General features: G+C 40.3%; 2 protein-coding genes across 2 annotated transcripts in view; one reads left to right on the plus strand and one right to left on the minus strand.

The window, feature by feature from the left end:
- The window catches only part of LOC118398285 (microcephalin), a 61,336-nt gene that overhangs the window by 18,168 nt on the left and 18,661 nt on the right, over positions 1–24,507 (plus strand). Inside the window, exons 5-14 of the mRNA XM_035793478.2 lie at positions 22–140; positions 373–457; positions 723–834; positions 908–1,039; positions 1,163–1,246; positions 1,350–2,504; positions 3,113–3,234; positions 7,604–7,641; positions 7,798–7,960; positions 8,160–8,237. Of these exons, the coding sequence (XP_035649371.1) occupies positions 22–140; positions 373–457; positions 723–834; positions 908–1,039; positions 1,163–1,246; positions 1,350–2,504; positions 3,113–3,234; positions 7,604–7,641; positions 7,798–7,960; positions 8,160–8,237 (2,088 nt within the window). The remainder of the gene's footprint in view (positions 1–21; positions 141–372; positions 458–722; positions 835–907; positions 1,040–1,162; positions 1,247–1,349; positions 2,505–3,112; positions 3,235–7,603; positions 7,642–7,797; positions 7,961–8,159; positions 8,238–24,507) is intronic.
- On the minus strand, positions 8,829–23,519 carry LOC118398292 (angiopoietin-2-like). The gene is made up of 9 exons (XM_035793490.2): positions 21,810–23,519; positions 18,364–18,519; positions 17,103–17,224; positions 16,586–16,824; positions 15,000–15,127; positions 14,534–14,635; positions 14,202–14,368; positions 11,421–11,551; positions 8,829–10,662 (listed from the first exon to the last, which is right to left on the minus strand). Exons 1-9 carry the CDS (start codon positions 22,089–22,091, stop codon positions 10,502–10,504), a joined length of 1,488 nt encoding a protein of 495 aa, XP_035649383.1. The 5' UTR covers positions 22,092–23,519; the 3' UTR covers positions 8,829–10,501.

Consider the following 24,507-nt stretch of genomic DNA (forward strand, 5'->3'; position numbering starts at 1 on the left):
ATTTTCCCTGTATAATTCCAGGTGTCAAAAACCTTCAATAAACAAGTCACCCACGTAGTCTTTAAAAATGGCCATCAAGCCACCTGGAATAAAGCCAAGAAGACAGGTGTGAAACTTGTGTCTGTCCTTTGGGTGGCCAGGTAAACCTCAAGCTTAATTTCTGTGTATATTCTTTATTTTCTTTAAAGTGCATGATCACAGCAATGGCAACAATGTATCTTCAATATACTTTGGTCTGGTGATGACAAGTTAGTGATATGGCCATTTTGTTTTTGCAATTATTACACAAGCCACAAGGTGTCACTGACTGACAAATAAAATAGTTGGGCTCTGTTATCCTATCACTCATGTTGTTTTTGTTTATTAATGCAGATGTAAAGATGATGGTGAACATGTTAATGAAGAGTTGTGTCCGGCATTAAATGATGAAGTTAATCCAGCACTCAAGAAAAGGGTGGTAAGCAAATGTACAATTCTTTGCTAGGTTAAAATAATTACTGTACATAACTTTTCTTTGATCACTGTCTACTTGGCTGTCTGGAGTTAAACTATATTTATTTTATTTCTTAAAAATTGTAATAGTTGAGCAAGGACTTTTTGCCAAAGAACATGAATAATTTGTCTATTGGTTTAATACGTGTATTTATTGAAAGGGTCTTTAAAAGTTTTTTTATGAGATTAATCCAAATACAAAATAATATTATATATTTACTTTCATACAGCATCGTTGTATGCAGCCAAGAGACACCCCTCAGAGGACCCCTGAGAATGACAGGCGCTTGAAAAAAAAACTGGACAAGATGATCAAAGACCTAGTGCCAAAATCACCTCTTAGTAAGAAATCTCTCCTCATGGCTGTCATTTTGTGCGTGGATGTGATTTCATATTGAAATTTATTTCTGTATAGTTACAGATGTGTCCCCTTACATTATCGATGAAGAGAACGGAATAGTTTACAGTCCTTCTATGAAAAGGTCTGAGTCCATGGCACAGCGCCTGAAAGAAATGAGAGAAAAAAGGGAAAACCTCTCCCCGACAGGTATGTTTTATGTCTATGGCCAATAGTTTGATTTTTATAGTATGTTTAGCACCTGCAAAACATGGGCCAGAGTCTGTGAAAGACATGAGATATGTGGCAACTCTAGTTAATGATTTCTCTCAGCTTCACAGATAAAATCTAGGTTATCACCTGAGCTCAAGCTTCCTCTTGGGAATACACCATCCCGCTCTTTTTTGCAACAACTGTGTAAGTACTTGGACATAAGATATATTGACGCTGTCATTTATATAATGCTATAAGTTTCCGTGTATTTTCTTATTCTCATAATGGCATATCTTTCCCTATGCAGATGAAGAACTGGATGAGGATTTTAATGTATCTGTTGGCTCAAATAAGACAGATGGAGAGAAGCAACATTTTGACACCATTGAAATACAGCACAAGAAAGACTTTCAGAAACCTTCGATGTCACCTTGCAGTGTTGTGCCAAGACAAAAGACAAGTCCGTTACCCAATTCACCGGCTAAAGAAAAAGCAAATAAACAAGACAAAAATCCTAAAAGGACCTCAATCAAAAGTGATGGCATCAAGAAACACAGGTCTTTAGAGAGTCCATGCCTGGATGACCTCCCAGAGGGTAGCAAGAGTGTGCAATCAGTGTTTACGTTTGACAGTTTTGTAGTGGGAAAAAATAGACGATCAACCAGCAGAAGTAACATGTCAAAAGTCACACCACCTGTTAGGAAAAGCAGAACACTACAGTCTCTTCCAGAAAGTAAACCAACTGTTAATCTGGACATTTCTAGTCGCCATTCTTCTACAATTTTACCAGACAACCCCAATGTGCCTAATCAAACGTCCGTAAAGATGACCACACTGAAATCAAAAGTGAACCAACGGAGAAAATCCTTGCTTCCTGCTTTGGCAAGATCTTGCACTGTCTCAAATGACTCTCATGCCTCCTCCTGTGCATATGATGATGATGATGATGATGGCGTATTTGAGGACTTCTTCTCTCTAGCTAACAACCCGCGGAGACAACAAAGTCTCATTTTGCCCCGCTTGCCCTCAGAGTCAAATGTTCTTGTTCCCTTTGAACTGGAGCCTCAGCCTAGCCCTGGGAAGCGGAAGAGGGGCAAGAGTGAAACCACAGGGTCTGAGTCGGCCAGTGCCAAAAAGAGTAAACATGGGGTGCCAAGTGTAAAAGAGTCCAGCAGTGTAAGCAGCATGTTGTCTCAACACGAGCACCCACACCAGGATACAAAAGGACTTGCATCCTCAGAGGACAATAATACAAAACAAACGGTGACTAAAAGAAGTGCACAAAGCACATTGCCATTCTCCAGAGTGCCTAAATACTCCACCGATGAACTGACTTGTGCCCCTGAGAAGCAGATCGCATCAACAGATCCCACACAACTTTCAAAACCAAATTTGACAGCGGCCAAAAAATCACTATATAAGCACAAGGACAATAAAGGGAAAAGTAGCCCACGTTTGGAAAGTATGTGAATTCTAAAACCTAAATATTACAAGATGTTACCATGTCATCAATATAATCAATGCAATAGCATATAAGACTGTTTTACTAATCAATATAACTGATCAACATAAAACACCTTAGACTCTCCAGTAGTAATAATGTGCTGTGAAATTGGTACTGTGGTCATTCATGGTTTCATTATCCACATGAATGTTTACAATCTTTTCTCTGCAAGTGTCCCAAACTGGGGTTTTATCACAGCAACGGCACTTATTAGCCACATCAGAATTATTACCGTGATCAGTATTTTGTGAAGCAAAAGCTGAAAATATGTACTTTCATATTGGAACATGTTTAGCCATGTAAGTTAATCATAGTGTGAATTTTTAAGTTTTAGTATAGCTGTGTCATTCCAGCACAATTGGAAAATTGATTAAATTAACTATTTTAATACTGATGTGACGGTACATTTTCTAATAAACAGATGTTAACCTTTCATTCCAGAATAACCTTACTGACAATATCTGTTCGCATGATTGCTGTAAACACACAAACACAAGTGAATCAGCATTCAGCAGGAAGAAAATGCACCTGTGTGTGTTGTTTTGTAACGTTTTCAACGTTTTCAGTTGTAGGCAGAGGAACTGCATATGCTGCAACAGCTGGTGTCACGGACACAATTTCTGACAATTTAAGCAAACAGAAAGGACAAGTCAATGTGGTGGAGAAGAGCATGGACAAAAACACAAAGGTAACCATTTAAGTTGCTGTTGTGGTGTTTGCTGTAATTGTTATAGCCCAGCATTTAAACAGACTATAAACATACAATAGCATTTTCAACATTTTCTTTTCTTAGATATTGATTAACCTGACAGTTTGTGAATTAAATATGAAACCTAAACTTTAAACTTGTCCTCTATCTCTTGGTAAAACCAAGCTGTGGAGGAACAGGCATCTTTTTGCCTTTGTGTTCCATTCCTTTTGAATACAGCTACTCAGAAAGTGCAGTACACGCATGAGTATTCATGGGTAGTCTTTGAAGCTGCTGCCACGGGGGCTCTGTCTGTGTAGTCTTCAGGGGTTCCTGTGTGTTACCTCCATGTTGGTAGCACAACATCCTTGTCTGTGAAGATGCACCTGGCTCAGTCTTTGTGTTCTCTCAACCTGAACAAAACTTCAGCTTTTAAAACTATGGTGAAAATGTCTTTCATCTTCCCTAGGAACCTTGTTTGAATTCCCATGTGAACTGTATCACAGAATGCATAATATTCTTTCATCATTACATGATTGAGATTACATATTAGTTTAAATTATTAATTGTGATATGACTATAACACTGTCATGTTACTTCTACCCCCAAATGAGTTTATTTTTAATTCCAGAAAATGGTTTACTTAGCAGGGTCTGGAAAACTTGCCACCTGTTTTACAACTGTGAATGATGGTATTGGTTTTCTGTGCTAGGTTGCAGGTGCAACCTTCACAGAACAGCCCACGTAAGAAGAGCACTCATTATGAGGTTATGGAGTGCTTTGTTTGGATTAGACTCCATCCCCCTCAGCATCTGGACAAAGGTAGTCTTACCAAAAGTGGAAAGAAGTAATGTGCAAGTGCAACAGCCATGACAGCAACCGCTTTTAGTGTCTTTGTTCTTTAGACAGTATCAAACGTACCAAATTTAGACAATCTATGGTTTTGTATAATAGTCTAGAGACATTACAGCATAGTGATTTTAATACTCACTAAAAGCAATTGTAAAATAACTCATATTTGGTGAAAAGTTGTTTGGGTTGATGAAGCATGGTATCTGATGTGTACTTTGTACCCTTAGCAGCTAGGGGAGTTGTCCTGTATGTGTATCATTCAGCATGTGTATGATGCCCTAAAGTAGAAATTAGTTAATTTTACCTGAGTACTTGGCTCTATACGATGGCATTGTGTATGTGTCCTTAAAGAACTTCAGGAAATATGTCATAACCACGTTATTCATAGCATGCAGCCTAACCATGTGATTGAAATGTTTCAATGCACTGCCTTTGCAAATGAACTCACTGTTGAATTGTGACAAGTTGTACTCAGATTTTTGTACTCTCAAAGGTGATTTTTCAGTTATAATTGGCCATCCCAGACCCACAGATGGATTAGGACAAGGGCCTATGGAAGTTGACCTCTTTCACTGTATGAATAGGGCCTGAGTCATTTCAGTTTGCATAGACCGACCATCAAGGGGACCTTGTCATACCCAAAAGAATTTCCTTCATTTGTGTGAGGCACATTGAAATGGAGCCTGGTGCAACAGTTCACCAACTCTTTGTCTCATGTTTATTTAGTGTGGACCCATTCTTCAACTGCTGCAAGAACATGTCAATTGCATAAGTGAAGCCAAAAATTCCCCTTGAGGAACCATTAAAACGTAGCTGCTGAAATTCCTTGTAGTTTGTTTCTTGTTGAATAAGTGAAAAGTGAATAGAACTGCTAGTGCTTTAGGGTTGTCCCCTCTTAACAAAGTCCTCGTGGCCTTGTTTTGATGTCTGAAAAGCATTCTCTTGCTCAGTAGCACACAATTGCTACTGAAAGCATTGTTTTCCCCCTGATAAATACCTTTCTTTGGTATTAGCAGCAGCTGCGTTATTTTCCATGTCACTTAATCAGCATCATCACATTGGTGATGGTTTATGTCCATCTTAAAGATTAGTAACTTATTTCAGCACTGAGCTAAGGACAATCCTTTGTGATTAATGACACAAACCATGCCATGCTTGGTTGAATACGAATCCCTTTATGTGCATTCGTATAGGGATTTTGGGTGTGTTATGAACTCAGCACAAAAATACACGTTCCTTTTTCAGGACCCTGTCTTTCAAAGATAATTCATAAAAATCTAAATAAATTCACAGATCTTCATTGTAAAGGGATTAAACACTGTTTCCTATGCTTGTTCAATGAACCATAAACAATTAATGAACATGCACCTGTGGAATGGTCATTAAGACACTAACAGCTTACAACGGTAGGCAATTAAGGTCATAGTTATGAAAACTTAGAACACTAAAGAGGCCTTTCTACTGACTATGAACACCAAAAGAAAGATGCCCAGGGTCCCTGCTCATGTGTGTGAATGTGCCTTAGGCATGCTGCAAGGAGGTATGAGGACTGCAGATGTGGCCAGGGCAATAAATTGCAATGTCTGTACTGTGATACACCTATGACAGCGCTACAGGGAGACAGGACGGACAGCTGATCATCCTCACAGTGGCAGACCACGTGTAACAACACCTGCACAGGATCGGTACATCTGAACATCACCCATGCTGGACAGGTTCAGAATGGCAACAACAACTGTCCGAGTTACACGCACAACCCCTCCATCAGTCCTCATACTGTCCACAATAGGCTGAGAGAGGCTGGACTGAGTGCTTGTAGGCCTGTTGTAAAAGCAGGTCCTCACCAGACATCACCGGCAACAACATCACCTATGGGCACAAACCCACCGTCGCTGGACCAGACGGGACTGGCAATAAGTGCTCTTCACTGACGAGTCGCAGTTTTGTCTCACCAGGGGTGATGGTCGGATTCGCTTTTATTGTTGAAGGAATGAGCGTTACACCGAGGCCTGTACTCTGGAGCGGGATTGATTTGGAGGTGGAGGGTCCATCATGTGGTACCCTTCCTGCAGGCTCATCCTGACATGACCCTCCAACATGACAATGCCACCAGCCATACTGTTAGTTCTGTGTGTGATTTCCTGTAAGACAGGAATGTCAGTGTTCTGCCATGGCCAGCGAAGAGCCCGGATCTCAATCCCATTGAGCACATCTGGGACCTGTTGGATCGGAGGGTAAGGGCTAGGGTCATTCTCCCCAGAAATGTCCGGGAACTTGCAGGTGCCATGGTGCAAGAGTGGGGTAACATCTCACAGCAAGAACTGGCAAATCTGGTGCAATCCATGAGATGGAGATGCACTGCAGTACTTAATGCTGCTGGTGGCCACACAAGATACTGACTGTTACTTTTGATTTTGACCCCCCCCTTGTTCAGGGACACATTCAATTTCTGTTAGTCACATGTCTGTGGAACTTGTTCAGTTTGTCTGTAGTTGAATCTTGTTATGTTCATACAAATATTTACACATGTTATGTTTGCTGAAAATAGATGCAGTTGACAGTGAGAGGACTTTCTTTTTTTGCTGAGTTTATTGGGTATGGTTGATCAAAAAGGTTATTTTGTCACGGAGGCTCTAGGTGTTCTTGTTGAAAACCTTCAAATGAAAAGCAAGGACTTCTCTTCTCTCTTCTCAGTATTTCTAACTAAGTTATTTATTTGAGTCATGACAGCCCTCGGATAAAATGTCAATCCTCAGCTCAGTCAATATACTGTGTTAGCTTCTTCTCATCCTAATGCCTGTTCTAAACTACCTTGGCCCCTGCCGTATGCTGCCAGTTTCCAACCCCCGCATTGCTAATATGCAACAAGCAACCTTTTTATTAGTGATCACACCTGGCCACATATTGATGTCACGGACACCCTGTTATGCCTGTAAAGCAGTCATATATGGGGCTGTGTACTGGTGGGTTGTTTTGGCTGCCCTCTACTCAGGAGGCCTTCACCCCAGACTTCCTGCTCGGGGACTGGAGAGCGGTTCCTGACAGGAAAGAAGCCTGGTCGCCCTGTCAGTCTCTCTTAACTGGCGCTCAGGTGTTCAGTGCTGATGGCATGCTGTGTGGGGGACCACGGCACTGCATCAGTACATGATATGGTTGGGACAGAACCACACTAACCTACAATTATATTTCAATACCGGTGCTCTCCAGCCTGTTTATCACTGTTCATGGGCTTGGGTTTCATTTCCTTTTCACACATCAAATATGCAGATATCTGGCATGTGGTTTTTGTGTGAAAATGAGTGAGATACTGTTTACCTATCCAGAGCTGTACCACTGTGTTGCCCCTCAATATCAACATTGGAAAGCAATAAGGAAACTATTGAAAACTGAAAGCCTTTATCAATGCTATTATCCCATGGTCATTTTTAGGTGTGTACTTTGTATTGAACCTCACTCCATGCTAATGTACTCTCAAGTGCATATAATTGGTTTACATTTGGTTGATTTTTCATTTCAGACTCTAAGGACGTTAGTTATGACAAGCATGCCCACCGAGTAAGTATATCCAGTTTTAGGACACATCCACCTTTTTGGACAGAGTAACATTTGATAGTGTCTTGTTGAATCCAATGCTTTGCCTTCTCAACCTACTAACCTAGGTATTTAGAAATCTCATTTCAGGTTGTCCTCTTTTCTCCTCTGGTTCTTCAGAAAGCAGCACACAGTGACCCAGGTGGTCAGAGCTCTGGGTGGGTTCTCAGTGGTGGCCCAGGTGTGTGAGAGCACTACCCACGTGGTGTCAGGGGGCCACCGGCGGACCCTCAACATTCTCCTGGGCATTGCCCGTGGCTGTTGGATCCTCTCTTTTGAGTGGGTATGTATGTTATTTGTGTGGGTCTTCGGCAACGTGAATTAGCTAATTTTAGATGGTTTGAGTGTTAGTTGAAGAACACGACACTGTTTAGCACACGTTGTACAGTAGATTGTACATTACACATGATTTTACCATCCATAAACTCCACAGCTCAAAAATTCTGGCCAATGGTAAACTCTAGTAATTTTCCCCTCAACAGATTCTGTGGTGTTTGGAGCAAAGACAATGGATTCCAGAAGAACCATATGAACTTTCAGATCAGTTTCCAGCAGCATCTGTAAGTAACTGAAGATTCTGCTAATATTGTATACCATTCAAATCTAAATGCATAGCCCTTGGGGTCAAATTGGTTAAATCTATGCTTTTATAATGAAATGGCCCGGTCAGTTTACCATCTTGTTGACTATCATAGACCTGGAATTCCAAACAGAAGGAAGTGGGTTGGAAACCTGCTAATTTTATTGCCATTCATTAATTTAAGGCGGTTGTTTTTTACTCCGGCATCCTGTGTCAGATGTGGATGTTGCCTCTTCCTGTCCTCCTCCATTCATGAATCTTTGTCCTGCATCTGTGAAGGGGAAGGGGTGTTTTGGTATAGAATATGTCTCATCACATTTCCTCTTGAAATCACACACAGTTCTGTTGTGGTGGCCATAACAATCCACACATTCCCTAAAGGCTTTTTTGATGGGGTCCAATCAGCATTTTTACCTGACACATACTCCATCTGTGCTGATTCCTCTGTCTTGTGGATTGTGTTGAGGTAAATGGCTTCCTGGCAGTTCCTGAAAAATGTCTGATATTTGCAGAAAATCTAACTGAATTGAAAGTTAAAGGCAGTTTTAAAGCAGAGGCATATGACACATCAGACATTAAAACAAGTATTTTATGTTTTGTGTTAAAGCAGAATGAAAACATAAGAACTGTAGGTTGTAGTTTCAACATGATTGGAATTAAGTTCTAAAGTCTATTTGTTTGCATTCCTGCCGTTGACAAAGACATTATCCATACTCCACATAGAAAAAGTCCCAAATAGACTAATCTTACTCATACCACAAGTCACTTAGAAGAATTAAGTGAAAATTAACTTGTGGTCCCGAATGTTCACAAAACAATGGGTGAAGTATATTGAATAAGTTATGACCATAAATCACATTTCTACAATAAAACAATTAAATTAGATTGATAAATATAAGCAGATATGCTCCATAGTACTGGATAACTTGTACAGATTGGAGTCATGAGAGTATGTAGTCAGTCAGGCAAAAAAGGTGGAAGTCGAAGTAATCATGGAAAAAGTTGAACACACTTTAGGATTTGCAATTGATATTACGTTTGCTTGAATAATTAGGTTAATTAACATTGATGACATGTTTTTAGTAACATGCCGATCAAAGTTATCACATTGATTTTAATACATTTTGTGAACCATCTATACATTTGAATTAAATAATTTACAGTGCCTTCAGAAAGTGTTCACACCCCTTGACTTTTTCCACATGTTGTTGTCTTAGTGCGAATTTAAAATGGATTAAATTGAGATTTTGTGTCACTGGCCAACACACAATACTTCATGTCAAAATGGAATGATGTTTTTACAAATGAATTAGAAATGAAAAGCTGAAATGTCTTGTCAATAAGTATTCAATCCCGTTGTTATGGCAAGCCTAAATAAGTTCAGAAGTAATAATGTGCTTATTAACAAGTCACATAAGTTGCAATAATAGTGTTTTAACATGATTTTTTAATGACTATCATCTCTGTACCCCATTCATACAATTATCTGTAAGGACACTCAGTTGAGCAGTGAATTTCAAACCCATTCAACCACAAAGACCAGGGAGGTATGAGTACTTTCTGAAGACACGGAGTATGTACAATTCCTGTAAGGAAGAAAATCTGTAGCTTCATTACAGATTGCCTTTTTGCATGATGTTCATATTTGATATGTATGAAGTATTGTGCTTTGTACCCTAGTTTTCTTTGCTTTTAAAATTAGGGCTATTGTTACATTTTTATTTTACATTATAAATATAACTTATTTTCCAATTCATTGTGTCAAATGTTAATGGGGTGAAATATCATTATTACAAAATTAACTTTGTCAACCTTGCAATGTGTTACACGCTGACATTTCCCCTAGTAATGCTTATTAATAGAAAACAATCTCTACCACAGTTCCAGTTTGCTATAAATACAAGATTTCCAACGCGTCATCTTTTGACTGCCTTGTCCTGGTTGGTTATGCAGTCCAAAGCCCATATATTTAGTATAGATAGTTCATAGAGTTTTCTGCTAGTCTTCACCTGTCCATTTTGTACAAAAGTTTTAAAAAATAAAATAAAAAGACTTGTTGGAGCAAAGCTAATTGTTCCTTCCCTTGTGGAATGTTCGGAAGTGATGAGGTTGCTGTTATGGAGCACTTCGGTCTGTTTGGTCTTTTTGTTTGTCTGTCTTGTCTGTGTAGTTGTTTCCCAGAGTGACAGAGCTCTGCTCTCCATTCTATTACATGTCTGTGAGAGGCATGTCTCTGTCACAGCCTCAGAAGTCTACTGGTCTGATCATCATTGTGGTGGACTTCAGTGAGTAGCCTGAGCCTTTCCAGTAGTACCATTTGATTCCATTGAATCGATTTGAGTTCTGGCCCTGCTGGAAAAATATTCCGTTCAAGTTGGAGGGGCCGCAGGCGTCAAACCACCAGCCTAGGAAAACAGAAAATTAGATTGTCAGTCTGAGGTTTTTCAGGATGTGCATTGGGTGCATTGTCTATAAGGCAACAAGCCCAATGAGTAACTGTGCTTCTCCGTCTAACATTGATGCTTTGAATTATCACATTACAACAAACTTGCACACTTTTGTACCTCTTTGTTGAGTTAAATGGGAAGGTCTGGATTGTTATCACATGGAGTGCAAGCAAGTCTAGGTCATTCCCCCCGAGTGTCTATCATCTTAGTCTTATTTCGTTAATATGCAGCTGGTTATCCCAAACAATTCCCTGAGGTGGAGGGATTCCTCTGTACAAAACCTCTGAGGGGACCCTCTCATTTGGAGGAGACCCTCTCATATGTCAAGTAAGCAGACACCGATACTGAAGGAGTCCAAGTTTGGCCCCAAAGCAGTCCAAATGTCAGTGGCATGGAGCAGGACCTCTATTCTGAGCTCCAAGAGAGGGAGGGGAAAAAAATCCTCAGTTCCCAGACTATTAATGTCAGCAGTTGCAGGGGCAGAATTCCCAAATGAACTCATCAGTGATTAACTCTGAGCTAATTTTGCTCAAGAACCTTGACCCCGCGACAGAAAGAAAAAGCAAGAGGTCTTTTAACTTTCTTGCAGATTTCTGGGAGAAGTACCCAAGCTTGTTGGGGGGTCAAGTGGAGGGAATAATGAAGGGAATAATTGATCTTCTTAATAAAGGCCAGTGAAAACTGTAAGGTGATTTGCAAATTAACCTGTTCCTTACCTCCTGTGGTCAGTTGTGAGCATTTGCAAACACATTTGTCGTTGTCTGCATCTTTTGTGCTGAAATCACTTCCTGGCTGACCAAGGCTACTAATTTTGCCTGCTGTGCCACTGTAGCCTTTAAGGTGTATTCTGTGAAATGAAAACGGAGAAATACACTGTGAGGAGGAAATACGTGATTGCCATTCCTCAAAAGACCCAAGTTTAGGGAATGACTTGGTGAATGTTTTTTTTCAGCAGTGGTGGCAATTATTTTGTTTGTTAGTTCTCAAAGATGATCTTATAAAAAATAATGGCTCCATTTATCTTAGCCTAGTGGTTAGAGCGTTGGACTAGTAACCGTAAGGTTGCAAGTTCAAACCCCCGAGCTGACAAGGTACAAATCTGTCGTTCTGCCCCTGAACAGGCAGTTAACCCACTGTTCCTAGGCCGTCATTGAAAATAAGAATTTGTTCTTAACTGACTTGCCTAGTTAAATAAAGGTAATATATATATATATATAGTTTTAGTCTGTTTACAATAAACGTTTTACCATCCCGAAAATTAAATATATTATACACAGTACCAGTCAAACGTTTGGACACACCAACTCATTCAACGGTTTTTATTGACTCTTTTCTACGTTGTCGAATAATAGGGAAGACATCAAAACTATGAAATAACACATATGGAATCATGTATTTCCCACATATGCTGAGCACTTTTTGGTTGCTTTTCATTCACTCTGCGGTCCAACTCATCCCAAACCATCTCAATTGGGTTGAGGTCAGGTGATTTGTGGAGGCCAGGTCATCTGATGCATGACTCCATCACTCTCCTTGTTTAAATAGCCCTTACACAGCCTTGAGGTGTGTTGGGTCATTGTCCTGTTGAAAAACAAATGATAGTCCCACTAAGCTCAAACCAGATGAGTTGGCATATCGCTGCAGAATGCTGTGGTGCCTTGAATTCGAATAAATTACAGTATCACCAGCAAAGCGCCGTCACACCACCTCCATGCTTCACGGTGGGATCCACATATCTGTTCACCTACTCTGCATCTCACAAAGACATAGCGGTTGAATCCAAAAATCTCAAATTTGGACTCATCAGACAAAGAACAAATGTCCACTGGTCTAATGTCCATTGCACTTGTTTCTTGGCCCAAGCAAGTCTCTTCTTGTTATTGGTGTCCTTTAGTAGTGGTTTATTTGCAGCAATTCAAACATGGCCTGTTTCATGCAGTCTCCTCTGAACAGTTGGTGTTGATGTGTTTGTTACTTGAACTCTGTGAAGCATTTATTTGGGCTGCAATTTCTGAGGCTGGTAACTCCAATGAACTTATCCTCTGCAGCAGAGGTAACTCTGTCTTCCTTTCCTGTGGCGATCCTCATGCGAGACAGTTTCATAGCGCTTTTTGCGACTGCACTTGAAGAAACTTTAAAAGTTCTTGAAACGTTCCGTATTGACTTCAGGTTTTAAAGTCATGATGAACTGTCTTTTCTCTTTGCTTATTTAAGCTGTTCTTGCCATAATATGGGCTTGGTCTTTTACCAAATAGGGCTATCTTGTGTATACCACCCCTACCTTGTCACAACGGATTGGCTCAAGCGCATTAAGAAGGAAAGATATTCCACAAATTAACTTTTAACAAGGCACACCTGTTAGTTGAAATGCATTCCAGGTGACTACCTCATGAAGCTGGTTGAGAGAATGCCTAGATTGTGCAAAGCTGTCAAGGCAAAGGGTGGATACTTTGGAGAATCTCAAATATATTTTGATTCCATGTGTGTTATTTCACAGTTGATGTCTTCACTATTATTCTACAATTTAGAAAATGGTAAAAATGAAGAGTAGCTGTGTCAACTCTCACTGGTGCTGTTTATTTTTTATGAATCTTTTTACAATATAAGGGAAATGCTGGAATTGAGTCTGCCATGTATTCCTTACTCTGCTAGCAGTAAACTATGTACAGGAGAGGTTGTATTTGTAGATGTGTTTTCCTTTTTATTTATTTTTACTGACTTTTTAACCTTTCTTGTGCTCCATGAGAACCTAATAGGCTATGTCTACACACTAGTCATTTGGATGTTAAGTGACTCATGAAAGTTGCAGCAGGGTTTTCTGAAAGAAGTGCCCTGTAATGGTTTGTTTGTCATTCATTCTGTACAAAATTAGATATTGATGTCAATGCTGACCTCCATTGTTTTGTGGCCTCTCAATTCCAGTATGAAAATAAGCTTTGTCTGGCTCTAGAATTGTCATTGGATATACTTTGAGACTAAAGGAATTAACAGGAGTGTGCTTGAGTTGAGGTCTGCTGCTCGAATAGAAAGGAAGTATCGGCTCTCTCCTTGAAATCAGCTTATGCTCTAGCAGGCGCTGGTGATGTCTAGGGGTACAGATTGAAGGTTTAGAAGACTGATTCATTTTAGCCTTCTATGTCACAGATCCAAAACATATTCTAGATGGCAACACATTTGTTTTGGACTGGTGACCCTTCCACCCCATTTTGTATTTATGTATATTTTCAGGCAAGTTAAATGTTTTGTTTGTCATTTGTTGATTTTCAAGAACATGACTTGCACACCATTTCATTATAATACTTTACTCAACATGTTTTGATATAGTAATGTTAATGGACTCTTATGCAGCTATGATATATTTCAGTCCACATCACAAAGTAATAAAAACTATCACCTATATTCAATGGTCCTCCACACACAAAGACTCCCCTAACATTGTTTTTATATTACATATGTAGCCTATATTTAGACACCACACATAGGAAACCTAGGCCTACCTGTAGTTTTCTGCTTCACTGCCTAGAGAGAACTGGTCATATAGTGAGAATCCTGCGTTTTCCTCCCAATCCATCATCTGTATCCTCAAGACGTATGGGTGCTGATTGGTCAGTATAGAAACAAACTCATTTCCCAACCAGTATTCACCTGAAGGGTTTCCAAAGCCCTTTGAAGGAACATAAAACAATGATTCACCTTTAGCATAATCACAATCACAGTTGAGTTGCATTCTGAGATATTTTAACAAAACATTTTTCACTCTTTGTTGACACTTGGCAGTGTTATCTAAGCTTTGTGCTGTGGAACTTGGATAATTTCCTCTAGCTCTCACCATTTTGTACTCTTTCCACGTACGGTGAAAGTCAACACGGCCATCAAATCGTTTTTGTAGTACCGTCCATCCACCCCCCTCTGTCTCCATGTCACAGTAAGCCTTCAAACAAAAAACATAGATTACTCCAGCTATAATAAATTCAGATTTTTGACTACACTGAGGGACTTTCGACTTCAGCAGTGCACTCTCAGTCTAGTTGAATGGAATGGGAGGTTTCTTAAAACAAGTGATGTGCCAGAGTCTAACTCTAACCACTGAAAAGTATCTAAGGAGATCCCTACTTGAGCTCGGGCATGCACAAAACAAACCAAAGGCTGAGAACATTTGAATTTACTCTGAATTAAAGGATTGGCTGAAAAATTTTACTTATTTCTTAACGAGTCTCCATGTGATTGTACTTCTGATTTAATGTTGGGAGCTTATAGCTTGAATAGGACCAATATTAACATGAGTTTAATTCTACCTTAATCTCCTGTGTAGTGTTGGAAAGGGTCAGTGAGTAGACTCCACTGTCTGTGTTTCCTGACTTGTAGACAGCAGCACAGTCTGGGTATGTGGTTGGTGTGTCCTGCATCATGGTAGGCTTGTTCCCTGCAAAAAGTGGAGTGCTGATCAAATTGATAATACAGCAAATTTGTACATGTACTTTAACATACAGTTCCTTCGGAAAGTATTCAGACCCCTTGACTTTTTCCACATTTTGTTACATCCTTATTTTAAAATAGATTAAAAAAAGAATAATAATCCTCAGCAATCTAGACACAATACCCCATAACGACAAAGCAAAAAAAAAACATTTTTTAGAATTTTTTTCACATTTCTTACAAATAAAATACTGATATCTTATTTACATAACTATACTACAATCGAGCTCAGGTGCATCCTGTTTCCATTGATCATCCTTGAGATGTTTATACAACTTCATTGGAGTCCACCTGTGGTAAATTCAATTGATTTGGAAAGGCACACACCTGTCTATATAAGGTCCCACAGTTGGCAATGCATGTCAGAGCATAAACCAAGCCATGGGGTCGAAGGAATTGTCCGTAGAGCTCCGAGACAGGATTGTGTCGTGGCAGAGATCTGGGGAAGGGTACCAAAAGATGTCTGCAACATTGAAAGTCCCCAAAAACACAGTGGCGTCCATAACTCTTAAATGAAAGAAGTTTCAAACCACCAAGACTCTCCCTAGAGCTGGCCGCCCGACCAAACTAAGCAATTGAGGAAGAAGGGTCTTCGTCAGGGAGGTGACCAAGAACCCGATGGTCACTCTGACAGAGCTCTAGAATTCCTCAGTGGAGATGGGAGAACCTTCCAGAAGGACAACCATCTCTGCAGCACTCCACCAATCAGGCTTTTATGGTAAAGTGGCCAGACACTTTACTTCTTAGTAAAAGGTACATGACCGCCCGCTTGGAGTTTGCCAAAAGGCACCTAAAGACTCTGGGGCAAAGGTTCACCTTCCAACAGGACAACAACCCCAAGCACACAGCCAAGACCATGCAGGAGTGGCTTCGGGACAATTCTCAATGTCCTGGAGTGGCCCAGCCAGAGCCCAGACTTGAACCCAATCGAACATCTCTGGAGAGACCTGACAGAGCTTGAGAGGGTCTGCAGAGAAGAATGGGAGAAACTCTCCAAATACAGGTGTGCCAAGCTTGTAGCGTCATACCCAAGACGACTTGGTTGTAATCGCTGCCAAAGATGCTTCAACAAAGTACTGAGTAAATGGTCTGAATACTTATGTAAATGTGATATTTCTGTTTTTTATTTTTAATAATTGGAGGGGATAAGAGCAGGCTGTAACCTAACAAAATGTGGAAAAGTCAAGGGGTCTGAATACTTTGCGAAGGCACTGTAAATACATACTAGTATACTGTGACTTTTCAAAGGTTGATTTGATCAACAGTTGACAATCTATATTTTACTAAACTGTGGCTTATTAGTTACGCTACACAAATTGAATTGCCCATAGCATTCTGGTCTTAATCAGTGATGCCAATGTAGCCCCCTCCTAAGTCTACCAGACGCTGTCATAATGTCACCCACCTCCACCTGTGGGGATAGAGATTGTGTTGATGAGGTTGTTGACGGTCTCAAGCAGCTCCTGTTGCTGCCGCTGCAGGGCAGAGTTGTTGGTGGTGGCCCGCAACAGCTGTTGTTCCAGCTCCTCGATGACAGCCGTCTGTCTCAGTACCAGTGTAGAGAGCTGCTCCTTCTCCTCCTTCAGCGTCTTCAGCTCCACCTGCCTCTGCTCCTCCATCTCCCCCACCCTCTTCTCCAGGTAGCTGGGGAGGAACAAGGGCAAGGTACACACTCAGCAACTCGCAGCAGAGCTGGTTGGCATTACAGGTCTTGTAGTATTTCATATCAAGTATCAAATTGTTTTACGGAAACAGAAGCCTTCAATTGGGCAAAAATGTGTTTAACAGAAAACACAGGGAATATTAGCCTAAATATTTAGGCTACTGTCTAGTGTTTGTAGCCTTGTTTTAGTTGAAGCATGATTTTGAGATGGGGCACCTGAATGAAAGTGAAGTTTGTTAATGCAAACAAATATCCTTACCTGTTTTTGTCATTCAGCTTGGTTATTTCATTTGTTTGGAAAATGAGCTGTTTTTCCAACTTACTCGTTGATAGAGAGTTCTCAAGAAGCTGACGTTCGAGCCGAGTTGTATGATTTATTACCTAAAGATTAAATAGACAATTCCCACAATTATTATATTTTAGATTAGATGGAGCTAGTAATTGCTGCAACCCCTTTACAGATTAAATTAAGTAAACACCATTTTGATTTGTCATTATGTTGAATATTTGGCAAGAACCAAATTAACAAGTCATTTTACTTCTGTAATTTCACAACCTGTCCTTGAGGTACTCTCTCAATTAGGGATGTGGTATGATTAAATGAACTTGGTCTTTCCTGGTTAGAAAAAATGTCAAATTGGTAATGGATTCTGACATCTCCCTGTTTTTCTCTTGAGTAATTTGTTTCACAAACAATTCCACAGTTCACTTCAATACTTTTGGATCAGCTACAGTTAAAAATAAATTGTGCACAGCCGGCCATCAGTTTAGTTTTTTCCCTCTCACTGAAAACATTTACAGTACACTAAATATTAATACAGGCCCTCAGTACACTTATCTTGTAATAGTAGCGCTTAACTTGATTACAATTTAAGTCCAAACTCGATTTGTAACAGTTCTATCTCACTTCATGTGCAAACACAGTTTTGTGGTTCGCTTCACTTTCTAAAGCGCACAATGTGCATAGGCCTAGATGGTCGGAAAAATCTGTTTCGTAACAGGAAAAAACAGAACAATCAAATTCCAATAAAGGACAGATATGTTGGAAAGGGGTCAGGGGATGTAGGGTCTACTGTGAAAGTGGCTGTATAATGTAATGAAAGTCTCCTCACAGACGTATTGAACTCCTGGTTCTAGAAAGCCCCCTCTTATTTTCCAGTTTGAGGAACTGAACTCAGCAAAATCCTGTGCCAATTTGTTGTTTACATGAATGTTGGGTATGTGTCGGGCTACTATTGGACCTGGTGTTGGTGGCTTTGAACAGACGGATGTCTGATTATGACAAATTGATAGGCCCTTTCTTGTGGGAATACAATGCCGTTAATAACAGGAAATGCTGTGTAGTTCGTTCACAAAAGGTCAATGACTTTCTACAGCAAATCCTGGCCCTGTTGGACAGCATTTGATTTTTTTCATATTTTTCACATTTTTATAACTTTTGTTTGGTGTAGGCTATTGGGTTTTGAATGTTTTATTAATTTAGCATATTTTCAAAACTATATTAAGTAAAAGGTCCTCACCTGCGCCTCTACGTTGGTCAGCTTCCGTGTTTGTTCAACAGTCTGACTCAGCAGGTTGGTTCCGAACTCTATCATGGCTGCCGTGTGGTTGTGCACTGCATTCTGCTGGATCTGGAACATCTCTTGTTTCATGTTTTCCTGTATGTAGTTCTCCAGCTGCAGTAAGGATGAAGAAAAGTTGAAGGCAGGTTAGTGAGATGGTTTAAGTGATATACCATGATATTAGGCCTTTGTCCATGTTTTCTCAGCAATGGTAGAGGAGCTGGAAAAGGAGTGGTTATATTTCATACAGGGCATAACGATTGGAGCTTACTGCCTTGTCCCCTTGCAGAGTTATTGGGTCATTGTGATGGGTTCAAATTAATTGCGGTTTACCATATGGATGTCACAGTGAAAGTATAGGCTGTTCTTCTTTAGAATTACTATTTTTAAGCACTACCGCCTTGTCATGGAGTTCATGGCTTTCCCCCTTGTGTCTGACCTAGAAATCTCTTGAGCGGTACAAGTGGGCAGAATTATCTGGTGACAGGCCAGGCAATTTTGACAACTGTTTAGATTACATGATGTTGAAGCCTCTATAAATTGGGGCAGGAAGTTCATGTGCTTCTGTTTTTCAGAGGGGTCAAAAATGGAAGACTGAGAATGTTTTCCCAGCATCCCTGCTGATTCATATTTGATCTACACAAGGGATTAATAGCTTCCCGAAAATTAAAACATTTTTAATATGGTCATTTTTGGTCATATCAAATTGTATCACTGTCAATGGGGACTGCACTGGAATGCCCTTTCAATGCCCTTTGGTTAAGTCATCGTGAAGGCAAACTCATAATTGTAACATTCCTACCTGTAGAAAAGTTTGAAATAAGATTTTTTTTCTCAATTGTCTGTCCCACACTGTATAATTTTCTTTAGAGCAAATAAGAGCTTTAAATAAGTCTTGTCCCCCTATCCAGTAGCCACCTGTCAAAATGAAACTGCCAGATTTAAAACAAACCCAATCATAAAGCTCTTTCCTGCATTGAGTTCCTGAGTGGCAATCAGGCCTGAAAGTCTTGTAAACAGGATGGAAATGATGAGTGACGAGTTGCATCCTCTACGACACTGCGTCTTATACTGCAAGAGGATATTAGTAGCGTTAGTAGGCCTAATCGTTCTGATCTTTGTTTGCGTAAACAATTAGGCTGTATACATACCCATCTGCCAAAAAGGTCATCTATTGGGACAATTTTAAAACGGGAAGTATATTTTGCTTTTTGCCATGACAAGTACTGCAATCATTGCTAATTTTGTTTGTCTTCCTTTCTCCACTTCCATCTTGTCTGTGTTCCTGGTCACAGGCACGTGGAGGCTGGAAGAGTGTGTCATCGGAACTGCGAGCGGGACATTCCATTAACTGCAAATGTTCTAATCAGTTGTTTACTCCACTCCTGCCTCTATGTATTCCACGAGGAATTCTTGTTTGTACACCCAAATGAAAAGCGTGACGGCAAAATGACATTTTATTTTACCGGCACGACAGCAAAGTTCCTTATCCTGTCTTCCAATTTTGAGAGTGAGACAGTGCAAGATTGAGGTATTACCTCGGCTCTCACAAATTGTCTTTTCGTCAGTTGATGTACAATGATTTCCTCTGTCTTCGACTCAGTCTTACATGGGGAAGTTCAAAGGAAGACCTTTTTCCTCTGTTATTACGTATAATGCTGATATACCGACAAGCTGTAGTGTATGAAATTGACACATCAGGAAATATTTCCTGTTTAAAGGGTAATTTCAGGTGTTTGTTTATTAGCAATGTATTAGGAAAATGTATACTTATATTTTGGATAAGGCTTGTTAATTGTTAGTAGTAGTGATGTGCATATTACATAGCTTACTTTTTCCCTTTACAATACCTCCAGAATTCTAGATGCGTTGAAATCAACCTAAATTTTACCAGGAGAGTCTCTTAACCTTTGCAGAGCTCCTATAGATTAGTTACGCTCACTTAATGTTTGTTTTTACATCAATCAATTAAGTATCGCAATTCTTTCCTTGATGGATATTAATGACAAAGTTCTAATCCTTCCGGGGATCCTCCTTGGAGGATAAAAGCCTGTGAGGCAGTAAATGCTTAACGAACTGAATGAAGGATCATTATGGAGTCTAAAGACTAGAGGTTCACTATTTGAACCACTTCATTTCTAGGTATTTAAACTCTTCCGGTGTGATGACATCTTATTAAACAGTAGCCCAATCACTGTCCATAGCTGAAAAGTTGCTGTCTTTACCTTTAAAAGCTAAATTATGTTCAGTGCCAAATTCAAAGCATCAAAGCCTACATTATTCTAAATAAAGTGTTCTTAAGCAGTGACTCTGCTCTAATAAAACGGCAATGACAAAAGGTCTAGGGACCCCAATGCTTAGTAGCAGCTGAGCTGGTGGAATGATTCAGGCCAGGGTCTGTTTCTTTTGGTTTTGAGCTGTTGATCAGGCAATGAGTTGTGCTTGTCTTGTCAGAGCTCTATAGACTTCATCATTAATCAAACTCTCTAAAGAGTGGGAAAGAATGTAGGGAGCCTGAGCCCATTCCTTTCACACAAGTGATGGCTCAGTAGTGCTGAAAGGGATGCGCAGATCCTTCATCTGGGCACCTGTGTAGAGGCTTTGTCACTACTCGGCCCTTCTCACCCACTCAGAGCCACCACAGCCCTGCTTCTGTGACACAGGCTACTTTCTCCCTACTTCAGCTCACATTCACTTTCTTATTGCTCAAGACTGAATCCATGTGAAGATGCCCCCTTCAAATAGTAGGACAATGTCACAATTCACTTGCTTGCTTCATTACAAGGAACATTTTAAAAATCTGAATTAGTCTTTCAAAGCCTTCTTTGCAGTAACAAAGGTGACTGGAGTATAACGCGTCTGCACATCACTGAAAAGTTGGTGTGTATACTCATCTTTTCTGACGGGGTGGGAAATGAGACATTCCTATAGAAAGCAACTTCTTAATAATATTGTGCAGAGTGGGAAATCATGACACTACATAACATCACCTCTGCACAGTAGGCTACATAATGAGGTCAGTTTGTCCCCCCACCCCCTTCTAAATTATACCTCTATACCAAAGGTTGCAAAAACTTGCGGTCTCTTTATGTCAAGTTGACGTAACATGATGGCAGAGCAGCAGAACCATTCATTTAATTTTTAATCTCTGAAAGGTTCACAGCACCCAACGGGTTATCCGGAACCAAGTTCCTTGTTACGTTTTAAATGCAGGCACTACACCAGAGTGTACCTGGACATGCAAGTAATACAACATACAAATTGGAGGGATGTAAAATATCATACAAGATAGAGGGACCCCAAAAAAAGTATAATACCATGGGAATAGGTGTAAGACGGCATTGAACACAGACCTGTTCTCCTAGTAGAGAAGCTGCTGTGTGACGTCAAGCAGAAGACTTTACCTTGAGGAGCCACTGCGTGTTGTTCTCAATGATGTTCTCCAGCTGCTCTAGCCTCTGGACCGACTCATCATACTCTGCCGGATCGTCCTTCTGGACCAGGTTGGTGTAGGTGCTGCTTGGGGTCTTGCAGTTGTCCTGCTCAGGCAGCAGGAAGGTGTAGCTGCACGGGCCATTTTGGATCTGGTACTGTCTCTTAGCAGCTGTTGGGTCTGGAGTTTTCCTGTAGCCTGCCCCCAGGGCCAGGCAGCTACTCAAGACCACCAGTAAGCCAACATAAAACATTTATAAGAATTAAAACAAAAATGTTTTGTAAAAATGTTACCCAAGCTCTCCTTTTGGGTCACTGCCTTTTCAGTTGAATGTTTTTCGAGGTTAAATATAGTTGTATTGCTATCCTCTGGAATATCGAAGTGCATACAGTCCAATTCTGCAGGTTATTTTATAGGCAGGAGGAGGGGATACAGTCAGTGGGTATGCCGGGTAGATGGTGTCATTCCTAGACTGCACGTTTCCCCCTTTTTCACTAAGCCTCCAGCCTCTTGATTTCAGCTGCAGTTGGCCCTCTGGTTACTAGCTATGGGAGTAATGGCAAGGCCCCTCCCACTATATCCCTGTAGCCAGTCACTGTGAAGAGCTGCTAGGCTGGAAGAAGCAATGTGTAGACTCCACTTGTTACACACACACACAGGAGCAGATGCACTAATTAAACACTTCCCACCATATCCTCATCTTTGCCTGGGATAGAGCTTCATCAACAGGTCGGGGAGAAGGGCTGAGAGGATAAAACAACAATACCCATATTTCTGTTTTCTCACAAGCCGATGGCCGAACATCTATTCAGGATGCAGCTTCCTTCAAGTAAAGTCTGGAATTGCAATGTCCATCCTCAACCGTGGTAAATATTTTTTTCCCCACGACAAAGCACAGGCATTTGTTTAAGTGACAATGTTAAAGGAAGGAGAGCCTTTTCTCTGTCACATCCCATTCCGATCTCTTTGCTCAGTCATAAAAAACATTAGCTCTTATTTCCTGTCATTCTCCAACTCTGGGTTGTAATCTGGATCTTGTTACACATGTAGGGGTGAGATCCAGTATGTTTACAGAAGGAGACGAGTATCTGGCTGAGGTTCTGGGGACATTAATAAAGCTCATCCTTCCACTTCATGTCATCATGATAAGATGCTAAATCTCAATTTTAATGTGACTTAAAATAGACTTATCTTGGCTTCACAGAGCCCTGTTGTCCAGATTGCCTGCCCCTCCCCCCTGTGTGGGAATGAAGTAACGGTTCTTCATCTAGTCCTTTTTATAAAGTATATTTTCTTCCATCCTCTGATCCTGGCAACTGTAGACTGGCAGCTGGGGAACCATCAGAATCATACTACACAGTAGCCATGTCTGAAGCTAAGGTATTGTAGCCTGAATATTAGCTTATTGTGCTGTAGTTAACTTTTGATTACAATCTTCAGTGGTGCCTGGCTGTCGCCAGACCACGTTCCCCTCACGATTTTCCCACCTTTGATTTTAGAGGATGTTTCAGGTCAGGGCGGCTGTGTTCCCTGCATCCTGTCTCAATCCTTCTCAGACTATCATGGAGTAGCATGAGGAAAAAACGGCCCCAAATAGCCTAGTCATTTGAGCCCAGACCTAGGTTCAAATCATATTTAAAAACAAAAGTGGAGCCTTTTTGTCCATACTGATACAATATTGTGATTATTCAGGAGTTCAAGCATGGTTTGATAATTATTTATTCTTAGGGAGGGGGTATAGGCAATACATTTAGCTGGAAACTGTCTTCCAAGGAGACTTGTGCCTCTCGAGGAAAGCAGACACTTAATTTCATAAGTGCCAACCAAGCTCCGGAATGTTAATGGTTTGTCTGCTGTTCATCAAGATGTCCAACTGACACACTTGGCAAACATAACTAGTTTACATTAACCTTTGGCTTAAATGGATGAGAGGTCAAGTTGGGTCGGTGCAAGGTGAGGGTCACACATTAATAATAATAATAATATATGCCATTTAGCAGACGCTTTTATCCAAAGCGACTTAGTCATGTGTGCATACATTCTACGTATGGGTGGTCCCGGGAATCGAACCCACTAATGCAGCTGTTTTTTATTTCAATATCAAATAATTTCGGAGTAACAATTAAGTACCTTACTGTGATTGTTTTCAATTACAATAGTCAAAAAGAAAAACAATAGCTTAGCGAAGGGCAATTTAGCTAGGACTGTCTGGGAGTGGTCAGAGTTGGGAGGGGAAACTGAAAACTAGCTGTTATTAGCAGAGAGGTTTGGAACTATTTCTTAATTAATCTATTACCTAATTTACTGCCTGGTGAGGTCACCAGGTAGGCCAAAACATCCCACCAAAACAGGCAGAAATTTCAAGTGGTCTTTTTCAAACCGCTCTCACAGTAAAAGGACATTATAATTTTCACGTTATTCCAAACTCAGTGTAGAATTGTATATAAAACACAAGAATATCACATTTTTGATATTCCTAGTTTATGGCTTTTTGTAAAAAACCGACATAAATAAGTTTAATGTCAAAACTACTAATAAGGCTGCTTATCGCTCAGTTTATACAATTTAACATCAAACATAAGATTTATGGAGAGTGTATTGCATTTATTATCTTAAAGATAATGAGCCAGCCTGTGATGTATAGTGAAGGTGTTTTTCAGTCATTGTCT

The sequence above is a fragment of the Oncorhynchus keta genome, chromosome 2 (genome assembly GCF_023373465.1).
Source record: "Oncorhynchus keta strain PuntledgeMale-10-30-2019 chromosome 2, Oket_V2, whole genome shotgun sequence".
Lineage (NCBI taxonomy): Eukaryota > Metazoa > Chordata > Actinopteri > Salmoniformes > Salmonidae > Oncorhynchus > Oncorhynchus keta.

What these genes read in the sequence shown, in the direction of transcription:
- LOC118398292 (XM_035793490.2), bottom strand. Translation starts at nt 22,091, where the DNA reads ATGTTTTATGTTGGCTTACTGGTGGTCTTGAGTAGCTGCCTGGCCCTG. An exon ending in CTCTATCCCCACAGGTGGAG is followed by an intron (nt 15,128 to 16,585) that starts GTGGGTGACATT and finishes CACTTTTTGCAG; the next exon opens with GGAACAAGCCTACCATGATG. An exon ending in CTCACAACTGACCACAGGAG is followed by an intron (nt 10,663 to 11,420) that starts GTAAGGAACAGG and finishes CTGTTTTCCTAG; the next exon opens with GCTGGTGGTTTGACGCCTGC.